The following is a 24,996-nucleotide window of genomic DNA, read 5'->3' on the forward strand; positions in this document are numbered from 1 at the left end:
GCAGTGTTGCCTGCGCTGCCATCATTTCCACTGCCGTGCTTTTTGACAGATGTCGGTGTCGGCTTGGGGAGGATTGTTTACATTTGCTTCACCACACAAACAGTTCGGAGATAGTCACGATGACTGCGATCGACAAAATACAAGCTTTGGATCACATCGAGCGGGAATTGATCCTGTGCTTGCAAAGTGCCGGTAAGAAAGTCGCCTGAGAAGCTCTTTGTGCGCAACCGGTTGCTTCGCTTGCCCCATTCAACCCGCGTTTCCCCCTCCCTTTGCAGGAGCCGCACTGATGGAGCTGAGCAAAGAAAAGACGAGTCAAAAGGCTACCGAAACAAACGTTAATCAGTTCCTTAAGTCACTCAACAATGTCGAGACGAAACTGTCCGAACAAATCAACTATCTCACGCAAGTGTCCACTGGACAACCCCACGAGGGTTCTGGTTACGCATCGGCCAAGGTACTGCAAATGGCTTGGCACCGCATTCAGCATGTCAAGTCGCGCATAAAGGACTTGGAAGAGTGCAAAATGCGCTACATACAGGCCAATCGAATGCAAAGTAACCGCGTTGGACAAAATGCCTCATCGAGCACGGCTGGTGTTATGCTGTAAAGAGAGAGAAGCATAGAGACACAGTAAAGTTATCCGGCATAAATATTCAATAAAAAAAACATGTATTTCATTCCTTGGCATCTTGGCTAACATTACTAACATCAGGTGCCGTCGCATTTTTTTCTTTCGGTTGTCCTACTCCGAAGAATTTGTTCACTATTACATGTCGTACACACTGAAGCAACACGTTCCGCTCATGCCGGATGTCTGAATCGAGCAATTTCTCCAACATTGTGTTCTGATTGGATCGGCGAAGCTTCGAATAGTCCAGCAAAGGTCTGTTGCGTTTCGTCACAAGTTCAGCTTTGAAAGTGTTTCCACGTTTGGGATTCTGTTGTTTCGGTCGTATTCCTGCTGAAGAACTTGACACACTTGTGGATGGTCCATTAGGAACATTATTTTTCGATATTTGTTGAGAGGAGTTTTCTTCCGTGCTGGTGTTTTTTGACGATCCAGTAGCAACACATATTTGCGGTTTTTGTTGATTAGCTTCGTCGATAATTTCCACAGTATTGTTGGGAACGTTTGCCGTTTTTGTAGAAATTGGCTCAGTTTCTACTTCGATTACTGGTCGTGTGTATCCATCCAAGTTACAGTTGATTTCATTGTTAGTTATTTCATTGCCTACTATTTCGCCTTCGCTAAGCACATTTTCTGATTCCACGATCGACTGTTTGGTGCTGGTTTGTTCGATCGATGCTTTTGGCTTCTCTACCGCTTCATTCGCTAGTTCTTCGTCGTCTGATCCACTTTCACTTCCTGATCCATAGTCTCCAAGCAATGTCAAGCTATTCACGGGCGGATCTTTATAGTCTTTTAACAATGAAGTTCCTTTGAATGATATTCTACCCGGGTATTCCTCAACCACCGGCACCGGTGCTGGCCTCAATGTCCGTTTTCTACCCTTCGGTCGTTTCCACCTGGCCGTGGGAGGACCGTTGTCTCTTCTTGGGCCGTTCTCACGAGCTTCATCGTTCGTCGCTGAAGGTCGTTTCGGAAAACGATCCCTGTTTTCCTCAATACGTTCACCGCGATTGAACCGCACTTCCTGTGCATGCTGCCGTAGAATAACGTTCTGTTTCGTAGGGTACCGTTTGCGGCGTTCTTCTTTCCATTGCTCAATCTCTTCTGCTGAAGGTCCCACCGCAGGTTCTTTCGAGCCACCATCATCTCGATGCGTTTGGCGCTCGTGTCTCTTCATGATCATCGGGTGTCCAACAAACTTACAGCCCGGCACGGTACACGGTGTGTGGTTGGACAGGTGTTGCCTATACTCTTCTTCCGAACGGCAATTAATGTCGCATCTCTCGCACCACAGCTTCCAATCCAAAACTAACAATTCTGGCTTCACCTCCTTATCAAATCCATGATTGTTCGGCGGTCGGGGTGGACGGTTGTGTTTTCCTCCTTTGTAATTACTTTGAAATCCACCCGGTTGCATTTGCCGATTGTTTCCATGGTTCGAAGGCGATCCTTCTGCTGGTCGTTTCCGTGGATTGCCCAAGAATCGCGGTGGAACGGTAGAACCACGTGGCCCGTACATCGGAGGCGGCTGCTTGTCGCGCGTTAGCAGCATTCCACTCGGTGTTGAGAAATGAGGATTTAGGTGACGGCTAAAGCTGTCGAGACTTTTCTTTACCTCGTCCTTAAATTTAGGCGGTGGCAAAAGAAACTGCTTATCTGCTTCCGCCATCGTGAGAAATGAAGCACGTTTGTAGTCGACAGCTGCTTTGTTTACAAACTTTTCGGCCGCTTATTCTGAGCAGTGTTGCCAAACGTGCTTTAGAATTCCGTTTTGGTATGACAATTTCATCACCCAATTCATTTTTTTAATTTCATACCAGTATTAAAATGAAGGTAAATTTTAATGGTTGCAACTATTTCCTCTCCTTATCGCATTACTTTATCGTAATTATGTCCTTCCAAGAGAATTATTTTCCGTACTTGTGACATAAATGACAGTAGATTTTGACAGCTAGCGTCAGTGCGAAAGTCAGTCGGTAAAAGAAGAAGCGTGAAAAACAGAACACGAGTTGTTTACGCGTTAGTTTTGGAGTAAAAAGGCAAGATTATCCTATTCTGCCACTCGACACTATTCTGTGCAGGTGTTTACAGTGCGTTATCACGCGATGCCCGACATTGAAGAACCTACCGTGGCAATACCATCTACAGAAAAAGATGATACCGGAGCAACAGCTAAAGAGGATAAGGAGCGGGAGCTGTCAAGAAGCGCCAGCCCGCCAGCTAATCGATTGAAATCCGTCGTGACTCGACGGAACGACACGGTAGAGGAAGGCGAACTGGCCTCGGATCATTCCTCTTCTCCATCACGTTCCCGCTCCCGCTCGCATGGTTCCGAAATCGACAAGGAATATGAATCCCGCAGCAAAAGACGCGACCTGCGGGATGCTCGAAGCCGTTCGAGGCGACGATCTCGTTCGGGGTTTCGTTCTAGGTTCCGGTCCCGATCCCGGTCCCGATCCCGGTCCCGATCACGTCGGTCTCGATCTCGTCGTCGCCATGGAGGAAACCGCAGACGGCACCGGACCCGTTCTGATTCAAGGTCCCGCTCTTACTCGCGCTCCCACTCAAGATCTCGTTCTCGTGATCGACGCCGCAATAACCGTCGAGACGATGACGCTTACAGAAGGAGAGAACTTGCTAAGGGCAACGACGACCGCGCAAAGGCTAAAGACGAGCACGCAAAGGAGGAAGGTGACGAATCATTGCTTCGGAATGAAAAGCCGGCGATCCGCAAAACGGTGGACTTGCTGACGTCCAAAACGGGGGGAGCATACATACCACCGGCCAAGTTGCGCATGATGCAGGCAGAAATTACGGACAAATCGTCCGCGGCCTATCAGCGCATTTCGTGGGAAGCACTGAAGAAGTCAATCCATGGCTTTATCAACAAGGTAAACGTGGACAACATTGGCGTGATTACGCGCGAGTTGCTGCGGGAAAACATAATCCGTGGACGCGGTTTACTGTGCCGTTCCATCATCCAGGCGCAGGCGGCTTCCCCAACGTTCACGCACGTCTATGCGGCGCTCGTGGCCATCATCAACTCCAAGTTCCCGAACATTGGCGAGCTGCTGCTGCAGCGTCTGGTCATCCAGTTCAAGCGTGGATTCCGACGGAATGATAAATCGATTTGTCTTTCCGCCTCTCGCTTTGTGGCGCACCTGGTCAATCAACGCGTGGCGCACGAGATTCTGGCTCTGGAAATTCTAACGCTGCTTGTTGAAAATCCTACCGACGATTCGGTGGAGGTGGCGATCGCGTTCCTGAAGGAGGTCGGCCAAAAGCTGACGGAGGTGTCGGGAAAGGGCATAAACGCGATTTTTGAAATGCTTAAAAACATTCTGCATGAAGGCAAGCTGGACAAACGGGTGCAGTACATGATCGAGGTAGTGTTTCAGATCAGAAAGGACGGATTCAAGGATCATGTCGCTGTTGCGGATGCACTCGAGCTAGTCGAGGAAGACGACCAGTTCACCCACTTGATAATGCTGGACGAAGCGACCGATACGCAGGACATACTGAGTAAGCAATCATGTTTCTGTTCGTGTATAGGCGGCTGCGGTCTAATTAGATGTTTTTTCCCGCTCCTCATTACAGACGTCTTCAAGGTGGACCCGGAGTATGAAGCGAACGAAGCAAAATACAAAGAAATCAGCCGAGAAATACTCGGCAGCGACGCAGAGGATGACGATGGCGACAAGAGTGACTCGTCGAGCGGCGACAGCGATTCCGATGACGACGAAGCCGGCAGTGACTCGGACGAGGGTGAAGGTGGCAAACAAAAGCAGGACACCATCATCGACAACACGGAAACCAATCTCATTGCTCTGCGACGAACCATCTACCTAACGATTCACTCCAGCCTCGATTACGAGGAGTGCGCTCACAAGCTGATGAAGATGGAACTAAAGCCGGGCCAGGAGCAGGAACTGTGTCACATGTTTCTCGACTGCTGTGCCGAGCAGCGCACGTACGAAAAGTTCTACGGGCTCCTGGCGCAACGGTTCTGCATGATCAACAAAATGTATATCGCACCGTTCGAGCAGATCTTCCAAGACACGTACACGACGACGCACAGGCTGGACACGAACCGATTGCGCAACGTGAGCAAATTCTTTGCCCATCTTCTGTTTACTGACTCGATCGGCTGGGACGTGCTGCAGTGCATCCGGCTAAACGAGGAAGACACAACCAGCTCGAGCCGCATATTCATCAAAATTCTGTTCCAAGAGCTCGCCGAGTACATGGGCCTGTTCAAGCTGAACGCTCGGCTCAAAGATCCAACGCTGCAGGAACCGTTCTCCGGCCTGTTTCCGCGCGACAACCCCAAAAACACACGCTTCGCCATCAATTACTTTACCTCGATCGGGCTCGGTGGATTGACGGACGAGTTGCGCGATTTTTTGAAGCACGCCCCGAAACCCGTCATTCAACCATTACCCGCTGCTCCGATTGCTTCGAGCGGCTCGAGTGATTCGGATTCCAGCAGTTCCGATTCCGATTCGGATAGCTCATCGTCGTCGTCGTCCGATTCGTCCTCTTCGTCGTCGAGCGGTTCGGACGGTAGCAGCAGCAGCAGCAGCAGCAGCAGCTCCAGCTCCAGCTCTGCATCGGAGAAAGAAGCAAGCAAACGGAAGAGAAGAAGAAAGCTTAAAGAGAAGGAAAACACTTCGAGGAAGCAGAAGAAACAAGCTGAAAAGAGAAAGCAATCGGATAAAAAGACGAAGGACAGTAAACGACGGGACGCCGATCGCACTGCAAAGGGGAAAAAGAATAGAAATGATGAAGAAGAATGGGAAGATGATAGAAGACTCGAGCAGGACGAGGATCGCTCGAGAAAGGGAGAAAGACGTGCAGGAAGACACCCGCCGAATGAACGTCGTCAGGAGGATTATAGTCGCAGTCGCGAACCAGCTTCGAGGCATCATCGGGATGAGGTGGTGCCGGAAAAACGTCGCGATCGTGAGCGGGATCGTGAGCGAGACCGTGACCGTGACCGTGAACCCAAACGCGACTACGATCGCAGTGAACGGGATCACCGTGATCGCGGACACGGGCAGCGCCGTTGAGTGCCGATGATGGTCTGTCCTTAAATTGACGTGTACTGCTAATTGTTTGCGAGAAATACATTTTTTCACGTGTCATAAGCGGATCTGCATTGTCTCCTCTTCCTATTGCTTGTTTTATTACATACGGTTGTTTCATTATTAATCGTTCTCGGGCTTTGTATATAGAGTGTAAGCGACGTAAATTTAAACCATAACTGTCGACAGAACTGTAAACTATGTAACATTAGGCATCATTTGCATATTGTTAAATTATCGAAGGACAACCAAGGATCCAACAAAACACCGGCCCACTGAAGCACTATTTACAGATACCTGAACAAAGAAACATTAAGGCCGATATCCCATACACTCACACACATAAACACACACACCTGGGAGTTGAGTTCGTTACCAAAATGGACACCAACCGATGTAGCACTGGCAGAGATTTTCGTTACTCGTTGCTTGCTGAATCAACAGATCGATCTGTCGATTGACGGCCACTGGTTCCGCTTTGCCGAAATCCTTACCGGTCAGCTTGTCCTTCACTCGGTCCACAATCGCACGAGCCTTTTTGTTCGTCACATCGACCGGATTCTGCTGGGCCGGGAAGTTCCCATCCGGCGCATCGCCTCCTGCAGGTACAGCAGCTGAGGCGCCCGAAGCAGCCGCACCAGAGGGCACGGGAATGGCGGCAGTCGCACCGCCAGAAGGAACATTTACAGTGGCGGATGGTGGGCCAGTCCCACCGACTGGCAACGCTGCTCCCCCGTTGCCGGCATTTAGCTCGTTCAACCGAGCGTCCCTTCGGGCATTGTAGCTCAGGATGGAATCGTCCTGCATGCTGCCCGTCACACTGTCCATATCGCCCGCATTCTTCGAACGGCGCAGTCGATCCGAATCCAGCAGACGCCAGTTCAGCAACGGATCGTACACAAACGCTTCCAGCACCGCCATCAGGCTGTCTTTGTTACGGCGCAGCACGTGCATTACGCTCTCGCAGGTACGCCGATACGTGCCTTCGATTCCGGTCACCTCCATCGCGTTGATGAGCATGCGCGTCAGCCGGAAGGGAATCTTCTCCGGGAATTTTTCTCGCGTCATCGCAACCTGCAATCGTAGAAGCGCTACATGAAGCCGCCGATAAAAGTCCCCGACGTTTGCTTACCTCAAAACAGTCACCGAAATCGATATGGAGAATCTTTCCACTCAACCGATCCAACATCAGGTTCGACGGATGGCGATCGCCAAGTCCCAGGATGTAACCCACCATCGACATCACGGCAAGCGATCGAATGTAGTTAGTACGTCGATCGAACCACTGCTCAGAGGAAGGACTCTTCAGCCAGAGCAGCTTGGCCAGATCGTCACCCTTGGTTTGGTCGAGCGCGTACTCAAACACTTCGACCTTCTGCATTACCGTCAGATGGTCGTAATCCGGTGCCATCCGCAGCATGATCCGGTGCTCGAGGTTTAGCATCAGCTTCTTCGAGTCCCTATAATCCCGGATTAGCTTGTGCAGTGTGTCACAGTGCGGTACCCACCCGATGAGGCCCGAGTTCGTGCTGAGCGGGATGACCGCATATCGCTGAATTGTTAGATTGCGTCGGAACGTGTCTCGATCGTTTAGCAGCAGTGTGTTGACCAGCCCGAACAGCTGCATCACACGCTCGTCTTGACGCAAATCTTCGTGGCCTTTCAGTAGGAACATGTAGTTTTTGCCATTGGAGCCACGGATGCATAGCTTCCTCGGCCGCTGCTTTGAGCTGATGATCGTAAGGTTCGTCTCGATGCTCGCTATGCAGATCAGCTGCTGGCCGGGTGTGTAGCTGCCGGGGACGGCCAGCTCCAGGTTGCGGCATGCCAGCAACTTCGGACTGACATACTGCAACTCCAGAGAGGTCAGTTGCACCAGTTGACGCGAAATGCGCCGGAACACGTGGTAGTACAGATCCCACGCCTGATTCAAATCGCGAATGTTCTTCGTACTCTGCAAAAACAAAACGATATGGGGTGAGATGAAATCAATGTAACGAATGGGCTAGCAGCAACGGCTTGCCTTATAGTTTCTGCACCACTCCTGCGCCTCGGATAAATCTCGCCCGTAAGCCTGATTGAAGGACGACTCCTTCAGCGTTTGCGGACCGCGCTGCAGCATCGCGTGCAGTGGCTCCAGCGTCGCAAACATGCCCTCTACATTCTGCTCCCCGAAGTACAAGCGTGACGCTTCCTCCAGTCCTTCGTGCCACTGCTCGTGCCACAGGATCGCCACCCGGATCAGTTCCTCGCTGATCAGCAACACCTGATTGACCAGCGTGTTCGAATGTTCGCACATGTTGTTGAGAATTTTGTGAGCCGCCTGTTTGCGCGTGACTGGGGCCGATTTGGAGGCGACCGTAAGCGGATAGACGAGCGCTTGCGGGTGCGTTTTACCGATCTCCGTCAGCAGGTAGTTGATCAGCTGCCCGACCAGGTTGCGCGGTGTGTCGATGCGGGCTATCAGCTGCGGTATCACCTGCAGCCAGGTGTTTTTGTCGATCACGCGCATCCCTTCGACCAGCGCCTCGTACACCTCCTCGTACTGGGCGTGATCGAACCAGAGTGTGAGCAGCCGCAGCGTGTCCTGCAGCGAATTGCCCTGCGAAAGGTTGATCGACTGGAAGAAACCACGGACGGCCGGTACGGCGTAGTGCTTGATCATGGTACGCTCGGCCGCACTGCCCGGGTTTTTCGTGTACTCTTCCTGTTGCTTCTTCGCCTGCACCACCTCGAAGTTCATGTACGCCCAGTTGTGCCACGCCTTGTACCAGTTCGAGTCGTGTTTGGTCGCTCTGCTGTAGCACACGAGAATGCCGTTCACCAGATGTTCCTTCAGCAGATTGCCGCTGGTGGAGCTGCTCTGCCACAGACCCAGCTTGAGGAAGCACCGTGCCAAAAGCCGCCTATTCTCGTCCTTCAGGTCGTCCTGACCACCGGCGCCGCTGCTTGCCGTGAACGCTTGCGGGCTGAACGAAGCGACAAAGCGATTAAGGTGATCGTACGCTTCCTTCACGTAGCCGGCCATATGGAGATGCTTGGTGTAGGCGAATGTTACGTGCGGTTTATCGATCGGCAGCGCTTCGCTCAGATTCTGCATCGGATCGTACTCGAGCAGCATGACGAGCGTCTTTTCGGACAGCTTCAACGAGCCGTTCTTGCGACACAGCGAGGCAAACTTAAGCCACGTGCGAATGTCTTCCTTCGGCGACAGCACCAGCGAGTGCACCTGAATCACACGCTGCCAATCCTCGACGAGCCGCTGGCCGCCGAGAAGCCGGTCCCACCACATGGATTTGATCGTTTCCCGTCGCTCCGGAATCAGCTTGTACTGGATCACTTCCTCCAGCTCTGCCAGCATCTGCACGCACACCATCGCACCGTACGCCCGCTCGTACGACTCACCGGCCATGGCGGTAAGCTCCGTGTCGAGCAGATCACGCGTCGAATCGATCAAACTTTGCGCCAACTCGTACTGTTCGTTATGCACCGCCAGCACGGCTCGATAGAACGCACCGTCCTGCGTGTCCTCCGGAATGCAACGTACGAACCGATGCATCCCATCCCAATCCTGCAAACCCCAGGCGGCGGCCGCCGCTAATCGGCCCGCTTTGCTTTGTCCCTCCGAACCGAGCGTGTCCCAGTTTTCCGTTGTTACCGCGTTCAGCGCGGACCACTCACCCAGCGCCTCCAAACAACGCATTTCGCCCAACCGCGATTCCAGATCGTTCGGGTTGGACTTTAGCTTCTCGGAGTAGAGGGCCCGTGCTTGCTCCCAGCTGTGCAGCTTTTCGTACCATCGCACCTGAACCTTCATCTCCTCCGCACTGGAACGGTGCCGGCCAGCGTACTCCAACAGCCCTTCCGCAGCCTCCTTCTGCTGCAGCTTGTTGTTGATGAGGATTAGCGACTCGAACAGCGACTGGTGGTGCTCCTCTGTCTGGTGGAATTCTTCCTCTTTGTAGTGCAGTGCTTTCGCGTACGCACGGCATTCCATCGCACGCTCGCCCAGAATCTTCGAATCGATCTTGAGCGGATTGCTCTCGCAGTGTTCCATAAATTCGGCCAAGTTCAGCACCGTTTGCGTGATTTCGGGTAGGTCTTGCACTGTGAGCGCTTGTGTGAGGCTGTGGGCGAGGTCTTGCTTCAACTTGTCCGACAAATCCGACCAGCACGACACGAACGCTGCGTTGAACAGGTCCTTCAGAAGCTGCGGATAGTTTTGCGCCAGGGTGGCGCACGATCGTAGTGCCGGATTTTTCGACTCCTTGAGCAAAATGATGCTTAGCCGCCTTAGCCACTCCAACCAATCGTCCTTCGAGACGCGCCGATTCGCCTTAAACATTGCCTCCAGATCGGACATGGACACGGGAAACTTTTTGATCGTACTGTCACTCGGGAGCGAAATCTCTCGATTGCGATTCCGCGCCTGTCGTATGCGGAACTCGTCGTCCATCGCAAGCGTACTATTGTTCTGCAGTTTGGTCAGCAGCTTCGTGTACTCAACCGAAGGGATCTTGTGCTTGATCATAACACGGTTTACCAGCGGCACGAACACCAAATATTTGCGTCCCAGTTGAATCATTATCGAGCAAAGTGTCGTGAGAGCTACCGGCCGAAGCTCGGGATAATTGTCCAGCACGCGCACCAGCGGATGTACGATGCGTGAAGAAAAATCGGTAAAATCCAGCACCTCCGCGAGATAGTTGATCGTTTGCAGTGCAGTGATCGAAACATTCAGCGGAATGTCCATCGGCTCGAACAGCTTCACGATGGCCGGTATGATCAGATGCAGGTAGTCGTCTAGATTGTTGCCAAAGTTGCGCATCGCCCCCAGCAGCTTCACCGTAACGGCCCGATCCTTGGAGGTGTCGTGCAACAGGACACGCAGGATTTGCGGCATCAGCTGAGGCAGGTACACCTTGAACTCGCATCCAAGCGCGATGGCGATCTTCTCCACCAGGTTAATGATGGTCGGTTGCAACGAAGCTGTTGAGGTCGTCGACGACGTCGATCCACCACCTCCACCACCGCCGCCTCCACCCTGGCTATTGCCGGTGGTCCAGAAGGTCTTGATCAGCTCGAAGATATCGTCCATGAAGCCTATAATGTGCTGCTTCACGATCGATATCAACGTCGACAGCTGCTGAAACAGGTACTCCTTAAGGTTCATCTCGGCAGTGACGATGTTCCGCAACAGGCAGGGCAGCACCTGCGATAGATACGGCACACCCTTTATGCCCAGGCTGGTAAACGTGAAAGTGATCGCCTGCACAACGCTCAGATGATGGTTGAACAGAGTGGGATCGCGAAGGATTTTCATCAGCGTCGATATTACCACCGCAGGGTAGTATTCGTCGAGCTGCGTGCTCATGTTGATCAGCATTTCTGACGTAGAAAGATCCGTCGGCTCGTCACTTTTCGTGTCGACGGAGATAAGAATGTTGGCGCTCGTCTGGCTATCGATCAGCCCGCGGTTCATCTTGTGCTTGTACGGATCGAGCGCCCCAAGCAGTCCGAGCACGCGGATCGTTTCCCGGCGCACATACAGCTGCTGCTCGGTTTTGAGGAAATTTATCAATATGTCTATCAGGTTCGGATACTTGTTGTACGGTACGACCACCTGTCCCGTGGCACTGACTAGTTGTCCAAAGGTCCAAAGCGCAACTGCACGCTTCTCCGTGGATCCCGCGTCGCTCAGCATGTCGAGCAGTAGCTGCAATAGTTCGTCCGACCACTTTTTCAGCACATGATGCCCACCGATCACTTCGGCTAGGTCGCCGATCGCGCGCAGCACGTTCAACACTACGCTCGGGTTCTGATCCGGTTCCTTGAGTTTTGGCACGAGTATCGTCAGTATCGGGCGCATGTACGACGCCACCAACCTGGGCGTACTGACAATCAGATGATCCAGCATCCTCGCACTCTGCTCCTTGTTGCGACTAACGCCCGAGTGCTCTAGTTCCGTCAGCAGCTGGACCATCGTCTTGCGCAAGCTCGGCATTACGTAGGCAGGGTTTATCGTCGCCAGCCGACCGATGATGATGATCGCGAGCTCGCGTATTTCAAATACCTCATCGTGAATGGTAACCAGCAGCGAGCTGAGGAACCACGGTTGGGCCAGCTGGGTGTCGAAGCTTTCGTCCAATGATTTCAACACTCGCAGACGAACAGCCGGATCCACGTCCGTAATGCCAACGACTAGAATTTTCTCCAGCACCGAGCTGAGCGTTTGCGTGAGCGTTTCGGAAACGTCATTCCCATTGCTGTCGGCTGCCTGCAGGGCCAGCTTTAACAGCAACGTGCACGTGTGAACTGCCTCAATGCGGATCTCTTGCTGCTCGCTGTTGAGAAAGTGATCGGCACAGCGTTGCACAAACTGCAGCAGGCTGCATCCTTCGAAGCTGAACGTTCCTAGCGTTTGCAGTGCTAACACGATCGTTGCCGTATCGTGAACTTGTTGCTGCTGCTGTGTGGGTTGCGACTGATGCTGCTGTTCCAGAGTGCTTAAAAACGCTGGCGACGCTACCGAATGGGACTTGGGAACGATAAATTGGGGCAGCGGGCGGTTCATCAACACATACGACAGTATCTTCAGCAGGCCGGCCGTGATTTCGGGCTGCGCTTGCGGCACTGTCTCGCACAGTTCCCGCAGACAAACGATCAACGCAGGGCTCAACCCGGTTGACAGCATGGGTGCTATGATTTCCTTCACCTCGTGCGTTATACCACCCTTGAGCGCGTGTCCTAGCAACATCACACACATAAACACTGACGGATCTACAGGGACTTTCCGCTTGCTCGGTGTGTCCTTCGGTGGCAGTGCGCTGCCAATTAGTTCCATGATGCGCTTCGTGTACGGTTCGATTTCCTTCTCCACCGCAACGGCAATATACCCTAGCGATATAAATGCAGCATTCCGTTCCTTCTCCTTGCTCCGCAGTAACGTTAGCAGATAGTTTGCCACCGTACGCAGATGCAGCCTCACAAACTCCTCCCGATTGAATGCTGCTAAGCGAGGAAAGATGGTCAACAGTGTCTGGATGACGTAGGGTGATTTCGAACTACGCTGGTCGAGGACTGCCTGGCAAATGGTGTCATACTTTTCCTTCACCAACGCACGATACAATGCCGACTCCTGTACACTGTTGTTCTGGCGGAAAAACTTCAAATCCGTCACGACATCGTAGTAGCGCGAGCTGTAGCTAACCGAACCATGCCCCGAATGACTTCCGAGCTTCTCCATAAAAGGCACACGAATGCGTGGAAAGAAGCCACGCGCTGCCTCGTCCTCTCGCTGTCCCCGAACCGTACGCTTCTGTTCGACATGTAAGCTATCTAGCTGTACGTACTTTTTCTCCCAAGCCGCATGCGAGCAGCGAAGGATTTCGTTAAACACGATCAACGCACCATGCACCCGATCGTCGCGGTTTAAATTCTTTTCTCGGCCCACCGTATCGCGCAAACATTCAAAGGCCTGATCGTAACAGTTCATGTGCCATTGGGTGTTGTTGTTCTGCTTGGTTCCTTCGCGCTGCGACGTCACGATCAGTACGGCACGCAGCGACTGGCCCGCGCCTTCCCGAATGGCCGCTTTCGGATCCTTTATAGCGACAAAGATGTGGTCGAAGAAGCTTCCCACTTGCTGGTAAAAAAAGGTTGGCATAGCAACGGCTAATTCGCGCAACACTAACACAGCCGCTTGTCGCTTGTTTTCCACCCGTTCCTCCGATAGCCACTCGAAGGCACGCTTTATGTCGAACTCGAACGAGCTGGCACCGTTGGAGCCGGGTAGCAAGGCCAGCTTTACCAGCACCTTGGCCGCCAACTCCATCACGCAGACGTCGCTCACCGGCAACAGGTTGCGCAGATTGTTGGAGTAGCGGGAAATTTTGTTCGTCGTATTCACGACGTCACCGTTGATGAGACAATCTACAACAAAACGAACGAGAACGAATAAAAAAAAAAACCGTGCCAATTTGCTCGTACGAACGAACGAGTGCTTACCGATGGCCAATATTCCTCCCTTTTTCTCATTGTTATCCGGACTGGCGAGCATCTCGAAGATGTGATGATTGAAATCCTCGAAGAACAAATCGTCCGGAGTTTCGCGCAGCTCCGTCTTGACGTACAGCGACAGATCCTTGATCGCTTTGTTCTGCACATCCTTGTTGCGGGACTTGAGTCCGTTCACAAACTGCAACACCTTTACCATCGACATGATTGATGGCTATCTGCTGCTCGCACGGCTAATTTCAATTTGCTTTTTTGTCAAATTTATTGTTCCCTTGCGTTGGGCACGCCAGCACTTGCCAGCACTGATCAACGATAGCGATCCTACTGGCTCCGTTGTGCCGTACGTTCAAAGTGATCCAATGTTTATGTTTTTATCCGCCGCCAAGCCAAACATCAAAACAAATTACACATCACACCAACACATTCTCACCTTCGCACGCACGCAAGCGCGCACACACACACTTGTACAGCACGTAAACGCAAACGCACCAGAATCGACTGTCAGCGCCACCGTCACTGATCGGTTGCAGTCACGCAACTCACTCCCTGATGGACACGGAAAAACATTAATTTCGATGCCCGCGAACGCACCGTGCCGACACACTCCATCGCCAACCGCTTCTAGTGTGGCCAATGTTGGCAGAAAACCATACTTAAGACCTGCAAAGGGCGGTCTGCAGCATAATTCCGCACGGAAAATTCACTTACAGGCCAGCAGCACTTACGTGCCGAGTTTTTCTCTCGACTACTGTCAAAATGGCCCCTGTGATGACAGCTCGCCGCTGACAGATGCGAGCGGCTTGAGAGGAAAAGCACGACGCAAAGAAAACACGCACAGCTCGGCTCGTTGCTGTGTTTGTTGTTAGGGGTTCAATAAATTCTAAACCCTCCCGTCGGGCAATAGGCGACATAGGACCACGACGGGGTGCTTAGAAGATCCGATTAAACTCGGACTTTAAAGAAGTGGTAAGGCTTCCGCAGGGTGTATGTGCAAAAAGATGGATAATCGTTTCTAACACTCATGGCCAACAATGGCAGGACAGGTGCAGGACCGAGCTAGCTGAGTGTGCAGAAGCAGAAAGACAGTGCCAGACAGGGATGGGATCCCGAAAAAGAATGCTCGTTCCCGTTTAATCGGATTCCGCGAGTTGCAGTGCCGTGCTAGTTCGGGAGTGCGGATACAAATACCTATTATCGATCGTTCAAACAAACCTCGACCGAACGCGTAGAGTGTGTGTGGTAGCAGACTCGCAAGAGCGACAGAATAAACAGCATAATTGTGGCGAAACTACGGCCCTCGAGAATGGCACTGAACGGGTTTTTGGAATTCTTTCAACGTGAGAAAACTTTCCGGCCGAAGAAACGATTCACCCAAGGCACGATACGGTATTCGCTGCACAAGCAGGCCAACGCCAGCCTGCAGTCGGGCATAAATCTGAAGGAAGTGGTCAAGCTTCCAGCTGGCGAGAACATGAACGACTGGTTGGCAGTGCACGTGGTGGATTTCTTCAACCGGATCAATCTCATATATGGCACCATATCGGAGTACTGCAACGAAACCACCTGTCCGACCATGAGCGGCGGTGCGAAATACGAGTACCTCTGGGCGGACGGTGAAACGTACAAGAAACCGATACAATTGCCAGCCCCCCGGTATATCGAGCTACTGATGGATTGGGTAGAGAATCAGATCAACAACGAGACACTCTTTCCCGTGTCGACCGACGTGCCATTTCCCAAAACGTTTCCGAGTTTGTGTAAAAAAATCCTTACCCGACTGTTCCGGGTGTTTGTGCACGTTTACATACACCATTTCGATAGGATTTTCAGTATTGGCGCAGTAAGTACTTGTAATGATGTAAGACTTATAAATACCATCATAACCATTGGTAAATATTGCTCTCTCTCCACCCCTCTCTCTCTCTCTTTCTCTATTGGCTCGTCCGCGTAGGAAGCGCACGTTAACACCTGCTTCAAACATTTCTACTACTTCGTGACCGAGTTCGACCTGATGTCAGCAAAAGAGCTCGAGCCGCTCGCGGTGATGACGGCGCAAATGTGCAAAGACTAACCGGAGCGCATACGAGGATGAGTGTCCCGAACAGCTAAGCAAACACACGCCACGATAAGATGTCGCATGCTCGTCTGAAGTGGCCAACAGCAAATAAACAAACAAAATCAACGCTACGCAACGCAATGCAAATCACCAAACAAACAGGAAAAAGCCACAAATCCGCCAAACCACCTACCACCGGGAAAGATGACCGTGTAATAGAGTTGTAAGTGGGGGCTCCCTATTAACGCAAAGATAAATAAAGTGCAAACAAGAAGAAGACGAAGCTGAAAACAATGATTGGTAAAGATTTTAAGAGATTTTAATAAAAATCAATGACTGTAAAATACCTTTTAAAAAACGCTCCGCAGATTCTACTGCTCCTCTCTCTCTCTCTTTCTAACTCAGCTAAGTAGGCGTTGAAACGAGAAACGATCGGCGCACGGCAATAGGAGTTAGAGGGTGATGTGTTGCCATTTTGTCAGCGTGTTGCTTGCAGCAGTACAGGAGATGATTCTCGGATCCTTCATTTGGTGGCTCGCATTCACGAAACATTTATTTCTTTGTTGACACACTATGGCGCAGGCAGTCACAAACGCAATACTACCCTGGACTTTCCTGGCAAATGAAAACCGGGAACAAAGCTACACAAGGGGCAGTCGGGCGATTATAAACTCTATGTAAACCTGCTTCTTTGTACAACGCACAGCGTACAAGCACGCGCGGGCTTGCCCGTCTTGTGCAACAACTATATTTGTTGATTCGCTCTTGTAACTTTACGTCCTCCCTGCCAGCAGCTCAGTATATGATGTAGTGGTAGCTTTTCTGTAACTTTCTTCTTTGTTTACTTGGTTGGTGCACACGAGTTTATATGCTATTCTCTTTTGCAGTTTTCACCGTTTTTTTTCCAGTCCAGTTCTAAGAATGTGTCGGAATCGTTGAAAAGGAAATGCTTTATCGTGTCTAACATGTCTTCCTCTATCGATGGTTCAACTAGATGTTTCTAGCGCCTAGCCCACAATCAACCCACATCCGAGCCGGAACTGGTTTTTTGTGTGATTCAGCATACCGCTGAGCGCGAAGGTAAAGGGTAAAGGCTGTAGCTTCTTCTCCAGAACGGCACCCACCGTCCAGTTGCTGTCCACCATACCCCGGAACACTAGGTCCGACTTTGGCAGGTCCACCTGGTAGCCGATGGTGGCCACAGATTCCTGCATTCGGAAGTTAGTGTCTACCTCCGCACCGATCTGAAGCTGCTCGCTGGCGCGCTGATAATAGCAAAGATGAACACCGGCCGCACCTACTGTGCCGGACCATGTATACAGATCGGTGGCGTACCTTTCGAACGGGAGGAGTGAATATTCACGATAAAACTACGGTTCACCAAACATAAAATCTCACCTCCCTTACCTGGCAGCAGCAGACATGAGGGCGATCTGTCCACCAGGAACAGCCGGCCCGTACTGATAAGCGAACTCGCCTCCCATTGCCAAATGGTTCGTAATGGCCTGCAGGTAATGAGCAACTACCACGCCTGAATTGTTAATGATATTTGGGTTGCCGACAGTGAGGGAGGTCGTGTAGTTTGGTCCCTTGTAATCTGTAGTAAGTTGTGCTGCCGTGACTTTGCTGCTTTGAATCTAAAAGTGTACGAAAAGCGTATTGAAACCCGGTAGCGTAGCGGCCTGCCTGCCATGTTCGGGGTACTGGCCACCCTTTATACCTGAGATGCGAATTTGCACCGAACGTTCGGCGTTACTTGATGGATGATGTTCGCATTTAAATTGCCCGACGGATCAATGTCTCCGAGCACCACGGGAAACGCTTCCGTCGGAGAAAGCTGTTTCGTGCCGACGTACATCGCACCGAACCGATAACCGCTAGTATTCGAGGAATTCAGATTGATCGTATGCGAAACCTGGAAATGGTTGCTCAAGCCCTTGTTGATCATCAGTTTGGCTCCTTCAAAGTTTGTTGGCATCACATCTGCATTTCAGTTCCGTTCCAACGCATGGTGAAATGCGAACAGGCATTTCAGCCAGGCACAGCAGCCCGAGCAGGCGCATTAATGAAAAAAGGAACAAAAACATAAACCATGTAAACGCAACTGTCAATATTCGGTGGTTATGCAATACACGGCGGCATGGGTCTTTCTCGGAACCCATCGGGAGCCACCGAATGCAGGCTTACCTTTGCACTTTCTGTGCAGCTCTTCCATCGTGCCGGGATTTTCTAGTGGTTTTGCATCACCCGATGGTTTGTCCGGCGTACTGCCACCATCGCCGGCCGCAGAGAGAGCTTCTGTAGGCATCGGAGGCGGAAGGCCACCGGGACCCGCAATCGGTTTCGAGGAGGCCAACACGTTACCCATCTTTTGGCGGTAGTTTCTTCAGGCCCTTTCGTAGAAGCAGCTTCACTCTCGAACACACACACACACAAACACTCTACGGAGTCACAAGGTGCACGCTTTCACACGCGATCACGAAATTCGGATGCAAATTTCTCGTGATTTACGTGTGTGAAAACTCGTGTGTTCCTTTCTTGCGCTGGTGCTCTCTTGACGTGTGTTGAAACGTCAAAATGGCTGTTGACAGCTGAACCCGGTTTACACCACACCTTTCCGTTACACCGCACGGCAAGTGAATTCGCTGTGTTGTATCGCGCTGGGTGGATGGATTATATTCCATCAGCGATAAATTCGATAAAACCTTCTATTCTGTTCTTGTTGCACCCTTTGCCATGGAAAACTGATTTTACATTTAACTTTTGGGCTTTTTTGGGAATATTTGAAAATTATTGTTGGCATTGTAACTCCTCTGAAACTTGCGTGTTTACCCAACGGGAAGGCTCTCTGACAACGACAGTTTTTTGACATATCATTCTCATCCGTCCAACGTAAATCTACTCTGCTGAAAGAAGATACCAACGCAACACCGATCTCGTTCGTTTCCGTCGGTGGTATCCGTGCATTAAATTCGTCGTGGATATCAGTTACTTTTGCATTACAATTCACACACGAACAGGAACAAGGACGATTACGCGTGCGACGGAGCAGTTTGTCGCTAACAGGATCCTGATCTACGTCGGAGTATTTATCTGTGCCCGACGACGCAACGAATCCGTCTTTGGGGAGGGGGAGGATAGACTGTTGAGGATTAGTGAATCTGGGCAAATTGCACCTTGCCTTAGCTTCAGTGCATTATTGTCGCGTCACTGTACCTCTGGGGTCGCGTTCGTGTGTCATCGAATCGATTAATTCCCAAATGAAGTAGAATAGTGGAAGAAAGCCAGTCCGTGTTCGACAGACACGCAAAACAACGAGTAGAAGGGGTGTTGTTGGTGCGGAAGGTGGGAAAGAAAACATCCAACATATTTCATCAAGTAGCCTTGTCGTCTTTGATTATACGCAACGATACCGTGAAAACTCGCCGATCTCATTTTCCTGCTACGTCTCGTGGCAAGACAACAGTGTCCGTGTATACGCGACAGTGACGCGAACGTCTCGAAAGAACCGTAGAAGCCGTGCGAGAAGAACAGACCACTGCCACCACCACCAGCAACGCAATGGAGCTTACACCGGAAGAGGTAAATGTTTATTGCACTTGCTGTCTCCAATCCAACAGATTCTCAAGGTCTGCTGATCACTTCTGCTGCTACAATCGCATACACCTTTGTCCTTGCAAGAAAATAAGAAAAGACGTTCAATTTGCAACCTACAGTACGCACCAAATAATGTTTCCCAAGGGTGAGGAACATTAGCGTGTGATCGATTTTCATTTTGTGTTGTGTGCTTGCTGCCCAGCACGGAAACAAAGAATTGACGGATCACATTGCCATCTGTCTGTGAGGGATGATTTACTTTTATGCTACCACCATTACCACCACCACTACTACTTATACATAACGCTACATCTTTGCCACACCACAGTTACGGCAACCTCCCGCTTGGTCCCGTGCTTTGCTTTGGTGAGAGATAGAATAATCCAAAAATACAAAAGAAAACAAGCAACGCTCGCCAGTTACACCGATCCACATTCGCTGGGAATGGATCAATTTGAGCCAACTCTTCCTTCCGCTGCTTACTATGATTAATTTTCATTTCCCAAACAGTGCACCCATGCACCGTTCGTTCAACAAAGCGAAATTTTCATTGCGGTCCGTCCATCCATCCCAACAGTAGGCGGTTGATGAAGGCGAATCGTGCGTATAAGTCAAGGCTTTGTATACCGTCGCGTCACAGTCGGGAACAAAGATCAAGTTGGAAAATGTATCCGGGTAATTTGTTGCGCACAAAACAAAAAGGAAAAAGGGTTGGACCTGCATTTGTCTGTGTGCGTTTGCCAGGATGTGCTTCTTGTTACGCCGGCATGGTTGTTAATTGCGACGAAAAAATCCACACAAATTGGGTCAATTTTTATTTTCCTTTAATCCGCGGCGTATGGGAGGCAGATGTGGCGCTCCTTCGTGTGCCATTTATTCAAAGCCAACAGGATCTTGTTTACATCGTGATAGCGTCGACAACAGCACCCGTGGGTAACTGGCATTGCAGACTGTATGTTTGGTATCAAAATTCAGTGCAGACGATGAGAAGCAGGGGTTAATGTTCTTGAAATGATAATCTCCAATTAAGTTTAACTAATGTACAATTTCTCTGCATCGACAGATTCGGGCCCGGAGGTTAAGAAAGCTTGGGGCGAAAAATACACGAAACACGTCTACCAGTAACGCCCCGTCTTCCACGGACACGGAGAGCATCGGTTCCAACTCCGATGCCACTACCAGCACCAGCGCAAACTCTGCCCCGGTAGCGCCGCCAGCATCAGCAGCAGCACCAGTGACAGTAGAAAAAGTGTCCGACACTCAACAGTTGACATCCAACACTCCGATCGTTCCGGGCAAACCGGAATCGATGGAAAGTAATAGTGGCAGCGACAATGTTGGTAGCAGCAGCAGTCTCAGCAGCAGCACCGCCGAAACCACCACCACCTCCGATCTGATCCTGCCGAGCAAAATCGAAGCCTCGCTAATGCTGGGCTTGGAAGTGGCGGATCAATCGCAACAGCATCAAAAGGCACGCTCGGTTCTGGTGGCCGTTCCTCCGGCATCAGCAACGAACGCCACGGTAGTGCGGAAGAAGCCAACGCCGGCAGTGCTTGCTACAACGATGACCCCGGCCGGGTCCGCAAATGCATGGGCGTTCAAAAAGCGATCCTCTTCCGATTTTAGCTCGACCAAGCCGGACGGAGATCATCATCATACCGGGATGGAAAGCGGTGGACTTGATTCGAAGGTGCAAAGCGACCAGCAGGACAGTCGTGTGTCGGCCCAGGACGAGCTGCTACAGATCATGTTGCGCATTATGAAGATAAACAGCAAAGCTCGCTATTCCAATTCCCGGTTTACGATCGAATCGACCATTCTGGAAAACGCGCTTGAAATGCTCGATCGTCAGCGGTACGACGAGTTCTGTGCGGAGGTGATCAGCGAGGTGATTAAAGGCATCTACTACGGCAAATTGATCGAGTCGCACGGCGACGATAGCGATGCGGGCCGTTTGTCGGACAGCTGGAGCACGATCCCAAGCAAAAAGGTGAAACCGATCATGCTGGACGAGGTGGTTATCGGAAGGGGAGGGCGCGGTGGTGGAAACAGCGCCGGGGGCAGTACTGCCACACCCATGGACATTGACATCGAGATGCAACCGGAAGAGGACACCTCAGCGGGGGGCTACTGTTCGTCGAAACCTTCGATGAAAGCGTTCGCCAACAATCGGGTAGCGGCGCTCGAGTATCTGATCGGTTGCTATCTGCGCTCGAACGAGGAACTGTACAGCTACACGAAGGTGAAGAAAAGCAAGAAAATGTATCTCGCCGAAACGCTTCCCAACGTAGTAGCGGTGATAAGGCAGCAAACACTCAAGTACGCCATCCTGGTGTTGAAAAACACCTTCCAAAGCTTTTGCCAGCCGGGCGACGGTGGTGGCGAGAGTGGCAGCAGTAGTGCGGCGGTCAGCACTGGTAACAAAGCATCGGCCGCGGGCAGTACCGCGCTGGAGAAATCTCCCCTCCTAACACTCATGTACGAAAACAAAGTGTCGTCCGATTTCATGTCGAATCTAATGGCGGAAAGCCGCCGATCGGACGGTGAGGAAGACTTCCGCGCCATCTTCAATGCCGTGCTGGACGATCTGTTCATCGACATGCAGAACGCAATCTGCAACGAAAACATCGTAGCAGACCCGCTCAATCGACTGAAGGAACTGATCGAAACGCGCGTCGACAATGCGCACCCGATCTGTTTGCTGATTGTGGAACACAAGATCTTCCTGACCGCGTTCACGCCGGACAAGTACTTTGCGCGCGAAATATCGAAAGTTTCCTTTCTCGCACCGTTCCTATCGCTGTCGGTACTGCTGGACGAGAATCCCAAGTTCGCGAGCCACCACTTTTCGGACAACGTTTGCGATCGTACGCTCGCCAACTCGTTTCACACGATCCTTAGCCACACCCGCAAGGTGCTGCACTCGATCTTCCTGGTGCTGCTGACCAACCAGTACAGTCGGTTCGAGATGCTCAACTACATTGCGGCCATACTGAAATCGAACGCCAAGCGCATCCAGTACAATGCGGACGACCGGTTCCTGGCCAAGGATGGCTTCATGCTCAACTTTATGTCCGTGCTGCAGCTCCTGTCGGTGAAGATCAACCTGTCGCGCATCGACCCACTCTACCCGCACCATCCGGAAAGTTTGGTCGAGATCGACGATGAAACGAAGCTCAAGTTCTCCTCCCAGGAGTATGCCGATTGGCTGGCGACGCTGAAAGACGTGAAGGATTGGGAGCAACACAAGTTCGTAACGCACTGCTGGTTCCTGACGCTGCACGCGCACCATCTCGGCATCATCCCGGCAATTCAACGCTACAACAAGCTGCTTCGTGCGACGAAAGAGCTGCAGCGGATGGTGGACGAACTGAACGCGACCAAATCGCAATGGGAAAATACGCCGCTCGCCCGCCGCAACAAGCAGGTGCGCGACCGTTGCGTCAGCCAGATGAACAAGCTGTCGAAGGCGAAGCTCAGCTGCGACATTGCGATCATCGATCCAAACGTGCTGAGTGCCTGCATGCAGTTCTACTCAACCGTGTGCGAGTATATGCTGTATCAAATTGAAAACCGGCCGATCGATGGGCCGTTCACCAACCAGAAGCATCCTTCGACCTTGGTTGCGAGCGAAAACTTTTCCGCCCTGCCCGAATGGTACATCGAGGACATTGCGGACTTTATACTCTTCTGCATGCAGTAAGTAGCAGTGCGCAGAGGGAGCTTGTAAGGCGGGACGTATTATAAAGAAAGCTTCATTTTCTTTTCCCACATCCGACGAATAGACACAGCATCAGTGTGATCGACTACGTGGACAATTCGATAATCACCTGGATCCTGACGCTGGTATGTGCACCGCAACTGATCAAGAATCCCTACATCACTGCCAAACTGATTGAGGTCCTGTTTGTCACTTCGCCAACCATACAGACCACCTCGCAAAGGCTGTATCTGCAGGTAGGCGGCCAGCTCAGGCGACAGTTTATATGAAGAAGGAATAGCTATCGTTGTTTTGCTTCCCCTTTCCTTTCGTTTCGACAGATTATCAATCACGAACTGGCTCAGACTGCGTTAGTAAGTGCACTTATGAAGTTTTATACGGATATCGAAACGACGGGACAAAGTACTGAATTTTATGACAAATTTACGATAAGGTGAGTGTGGTCACAAACCGTGAAAGCGTTTCGCATCAATAATACGACTGCATCCCTCTCTCTCTCTCTAGATACCATATAAGCCATCTGTTTAAGGGTCTCTGGGAGAGCGCCCTGCACCGGCAGGCGTTCGTGAACGAATCGAAAAGCGGCAAGCAGTTTGTAAAGTTTGTCAACTTTTTCCTCAACGACACCACTTACCTGCTGGACGAGTGTTTGGAGTATCTGAAGCGCATCCACGAAACGCAGGTCCTAATGATGGACGATGCCGGCTGGAACGCGCTGACGCAGGAAGCGCAACAGAGCCGCCAGCGACAGCTGGTACAGGACGAGCGACAGTGCCGCTCGTACCTGACGCTGGCCCGCGAAACCGTGGACATGTTCCACTACATGACGATCGACATCAAGGAGCCGTTTCTGCGCCCGGAGCTGATCGATCGGCTAAGCTCGATGTTGAACTACAATCTGCACCAGCTTTGCGGCCCGAAATGCAATGATCTGCGCGTTCGCCATCCGCACAAGTACGGGTGGGAACCGAGGCGGCTGTTGGGCCAGCTGGTCGACATCTATCTGCATCTGAGCTGTGATGAGTTTGCGGCCGCACTCGCCGCCGACGAGCGGTCGTTTGAGAAGCAATTCTTCGAGGATGCGGCCAACCGAGTGGAACGGATCGGCATCCGCTCGCACCGGGACGTAGACGAGTTTCGCAAGCTGATCCAGAAGGCGGCTGAAATTTACGTGAAAAATCAGGAGAATGCAGATGAGTTTGCGGAAGCGCCGGACGATTTTAAGGATCCACTGATGGACACGCTGATGACGGATCCGGTCGTGCTGCCGTCCGGCACGATCATGGACCGAGCTATCATTACGCGGCATCTGCTGAACAGCAGCACCGATCCATTCAACCGTCAGCCACTTACCGAAGACATGCTAAAACCGGGTAAGTACAGCAGCGCGCGCGCATACGTGCTTAATAATCCTTCCGGTGGGCTTATTGCATTTCCCTTTTCCGACTTCCGCAGCAACTGAACTGAAGGAACGCATTCAGCAGTGGATTAAAGAGTACCGGGCGCAGAAGAAATCAAGTTAGATTGCTTCGCCTATTCCCTCGAAATATATTAGAGATCGTGACATAAGTGGGTTACGGAACTTACTTCTTCTTCCTTCTTACTACATCCGCCGCAGTCGCCGAAACCAATATGTAGTAGGGAAAATACCGCAAACGAAGGGTGCACTTTCGGTGGGGGGGTGGCGTATGATGGCTGCAATAAATTTTGAACAAAAAAAAAACACAAAATCAACATCATCTACTGCCCTCTGCCGCCAGTGCAAATCGAACGAAAATGAACTATTTGATGGCTGCAATGATGATTCTCAATCCGCTTATGTTGTTGTATTGCGTGCGTGCGATTTAAGGAAATATATTAGATCTTTAACTTGAAAGCGTCATGTTTT

General features: G+C 51.4%; 7 protein-coding genes across 8 annotated transcripts; 4 read left to right on the forward strand and 3 right to left on the reverse strand.

Annotated features, from left to right (window-relative positions):
- The first annotated feature begins 7 nt into the window (after positions 1-7).
- On the forward strand, positions 8-714 carry LOC118514127 (mediator of RNA polymerase II transcription subunit 11). The gene is made up of 2 exons (XM_036060713.1): positions 8-192; positions 279-714. The coding sequence occupies exons 1-2, from the start codon at positions 120-122 to the stop codon at positions 608-610; spliced, it is 405 nt and encodes a 134-aa protein (XP_035916606.1). The 5' UTR covers positions 8-119; the 3' UTR covers positions 611-714.
- On the reverse strand, positions 650-2,361 carry LOC118514124 (nuclear fragile X mental retardation-interacting protein 1). Its single transcript, XM_036060709.1, has one exon. The coding sequence runs from the start codon at positions 2,301-2,303 to the stop codon at positions 678-680; it is 1,626 nt and encodes a 541-aa protein (XP_035916602.1). The 5' UTR covers positions 2,304-2,361; the 3' UTR covers positions 650-677.
- Positions 2,362-2,577: 216 nt separating this feature from the next.
- On the forward strand, positions 2,578-5,786 carry LOC118514123 (pre-mRNA-splicing factor CWC22 homolog). Its single transcript, XM_036060708.1, has 2 exons — positions 2,578-4,156; positions 4,232-5,786. The coding sequence occupies exons 1-2, from the start codon at positions 2,740-2,742 to the stop codon at positions 5,701-5,703; spliced, it is 2,889 nt and encodes a 962-aa protein (XP_035916601.1). The 5' UTR covers positions 2,578-2,739; the 3' UTR covers positions 5,704-5,786.
- Positions 5,787-5,791: 5 nt separating this feature from the next.
- LOC118514119 (serine/threonine-protein kinase Tor) lies at positions 5,792-14,765 on the reverse strand. The gene is made up of 4 exons (XM_036060698.1): positions 13,726-14,765; positions 7,742-13,650; positions 6,851-7,672; positions 5,792-6,792 (listed from the first exon to the last, which is right to left on the reverse strand). The coding sequence occupies exons 1-4, from the start codon at positions 13,937-13,939 to the stop codon at positions 6,091-6,093; spliced, it is 7,647 nt and encodes a 2,548-aa protein (XP_035916591.1). The 5' UTR covers positions 13,940-14,765; the 3' UTR covers positions 5,792-6,090.
- LOC118514126 (MOB kinase activator-like 3) lies at positions 14,542-16,136 on the forward strand. Of its 2 annotated transcripts, none has more exons than XM_036060711.1 (3): positions 14,542-14,700; positions 14,773-15,574; positions 15,686-16,136. In XM_036060711.1, exons 2-3 carry the CDS (start codon positions 15,038-15,040, stop codon positions 15,803-15,805), a joined length of 657 nt encoding a protein of 218 aa, XP_035916604.1. In that variant the 5' UTR covers positions 14,542-14,700; positions 14,773-15,037; the 3' UTR covers positions 15,806-16,136. The 2 variants fall into 2 exon arrangements, with proteins under 2 accessions (XP_035916604.1, XP_035916605.1); XM_036060712.1 differs by having other exon boundaries at positions 14,560-14,700; positions 14,778-15,574.
- Positions 16,135-18,369, reverse strand: LOC118514125 (mitochondrial import receptor subunit TOM40 homolog 1-like). Its single transcript, XM_036060710.1, has 4 exons — positions 17,978-18,369; positions 17,511-17,773; positions 17,198-17,427; positions 16,135-17,125 (listed from the first exon to the last, which is right to left on the reverse strand). The coding sequence occupies exons 1-4, from the start codon at positions 18,156-18,158 to the stop codon at positions 16,798-16,800; spliced, it is 1,002 nt and encodes a 333-aa protein (XP_035916603.1). The 5' UTR covers positions 18,159-18,369; the 3' UTR covers positions 16,135-16,797.
- Positions 18,370-18,695: 326 nt separating this feature from the next.
- LOC118514121 (ubiquitin conjugation factor E4 B) lies at positions 18,696-24,948 on the forward strand. Its single transcript, XM_036060707.1, has 6 exons — positions 18,696-19,372; positions 20,451-23,086; positions 23,173-23,344; positions 23,429-23,541; positions 23,613-24,481; positions 24,564-24,948. Exons 1-6 carry the CDS (start codon positions 19,352-19,354, stop codon positions 24,629-24,631), a joined length of 3,879 nt encoding a protein of 1,292 aa, XP_035916600.1. The 5' UTR covers positions 18,696-19,351; the 3' UTR covers positions 24,632-24,948.
- The last annotated feature ends 48 nt before the right edge of the window (positions 24,949-24,996 follow it).

This window comes from Anopheles stephensi, chromosome 3 (genome assembly GCF_013141755.1).
Source record: "Anopheles stephensi strain Indian chromosome 3, UCI_ANSTEP_V1.0, whole genome shotgun sequence".
NCBI lineage: Eukaryota > Metazoa > Arthropoda > Insecta > Diptera > Culicidae > Anopheles > Anopheles stephensi.

What these genes read in the sequence shown, in the direction of transcription:
- LOC118514127 (XM_036060713.1), top strand. Translation starts at nt 120, where the DNA reads ATGACTGCGATCGACAAAATACAAGCTTTGGATCACATCGAGCGGGAA. An exon ending in CCTGTGCTTGCAAAGTGCCG is followed by an intron (nt 193 to 278) that starts GTAAGAAAGTCG and finishes CTCCCTTTGCAG; the next exon opens with GAGCCGCACTGATGGAGCTG.
- LOC118514124 (XM_036060709.1), bottom strand. Translation starts at nt 2,303, where the DNA reads ATGGCGGAAGCAGATAAGCAGTTTCTTTTGCCACCGCCTAAATTTAAG.
- LOC118514123 (XM_036060708.1), top strand. Translation starts at nt 2,740, where the DNA reads ATGCCCGACATTGAAGAACCTACCGTGGCAATACCATCTACAGAAAAA. An exon ending in CGATACGCAGGACATACTGA is followed by an intron (nt 4,157 to 4,231) that starts GTAAGCAATCAT and finishes TCCTCATTACAG; the next exon opens with ACGTCTTCAAGGTGGACCCG.
- LOC118514119 (XM_036060698.1), bottom strand. Translation starts at nt 13,939, where the DNA reads ATGTCGATGGTAAAGGTGTTGCAGTTTGTGAACGGACTCAAGTCCCGC. An exon ending in GGGAGGAATATTGGCCATCG is followed by an intron (nt 13,651 to 13,725) that starts GTAAGCACTCGT and finishes GTTTTGTTGTAG; the next exon opens with ATTGTCTCATCAACGGTGAC. An exon ending in AGTGGTGCAGAAACTATAAG is followed by an intron (nt 7,673 to 7,741) that starts GCAAGCCGTTGC and finishes TTGTTTTTGCAG; the next exon opens with AGTACGAAGAACATTCGCGA.
- LOC118514126 (XM_036060711.1), top strand. Translation starts at nt 15,038, where the DNA reads ATGGCACTGAACGGGTTTTTGGAATTCTTTCAACGTGAGAAAACTTTC. An exon ending in GGATTTTCAGTATTGGCGCA is followed by an intron (nt 15,575 to 15,685) that starts GTAAGTACTTGT and finishes TCGTCCGCGTAG; the next exon opens with GAAGCGCACGTTAACACCTG.
- LOC118514125 (XM_036060710.1), bottom strand. Translation starts at nt 18,158, where the DNA reads ATGGGTAACGTGTTGGCCTCCTCGAAACCGATTGCGGGTCCCGGTGGC. An exon ending in GGTGCAAATTCGCATCTCAG is followed by an intron (nt 17,428 to 17,510) that starts GTATAAAGGGTG and finishes GTACACTTTTAG; the next exon opens with ATTCAAAGCAGCAAAGTCAC. An exon ending in CTCATGTCTGCTGCTGCCAG is followed by an intron (nt 17,126 to 17,197) that starts GTAAGGGAGGTG and finishes CCCGTTCGAAAG; the next exon opens with GTACGCCACCGATCTGTATA.
- LOC118514121 (XM_036060707.1), top strand. Translation starts at nt 19,352, where the DNA reads ATGGAGCTTACACCGGAAGAG. An exon ending in TGGAGCTTACACCGGAAGAG is followed by an intron (nt 19,373 to 20,450) that starts GTAAATGTTTAT and finishes CTGCATCGACAG; the next exon opens with ATTCGGGCCCGGAGGTTAAG. An exon ending in TTTATACTCTTCTGCATGCA is followed by an intron (nt 23,087 to 23,172) that starts GTAAGTAGCAGT and finishes TCCGACGAATAG; the next exon opens with ACACAGCATCAGTGTGATCG.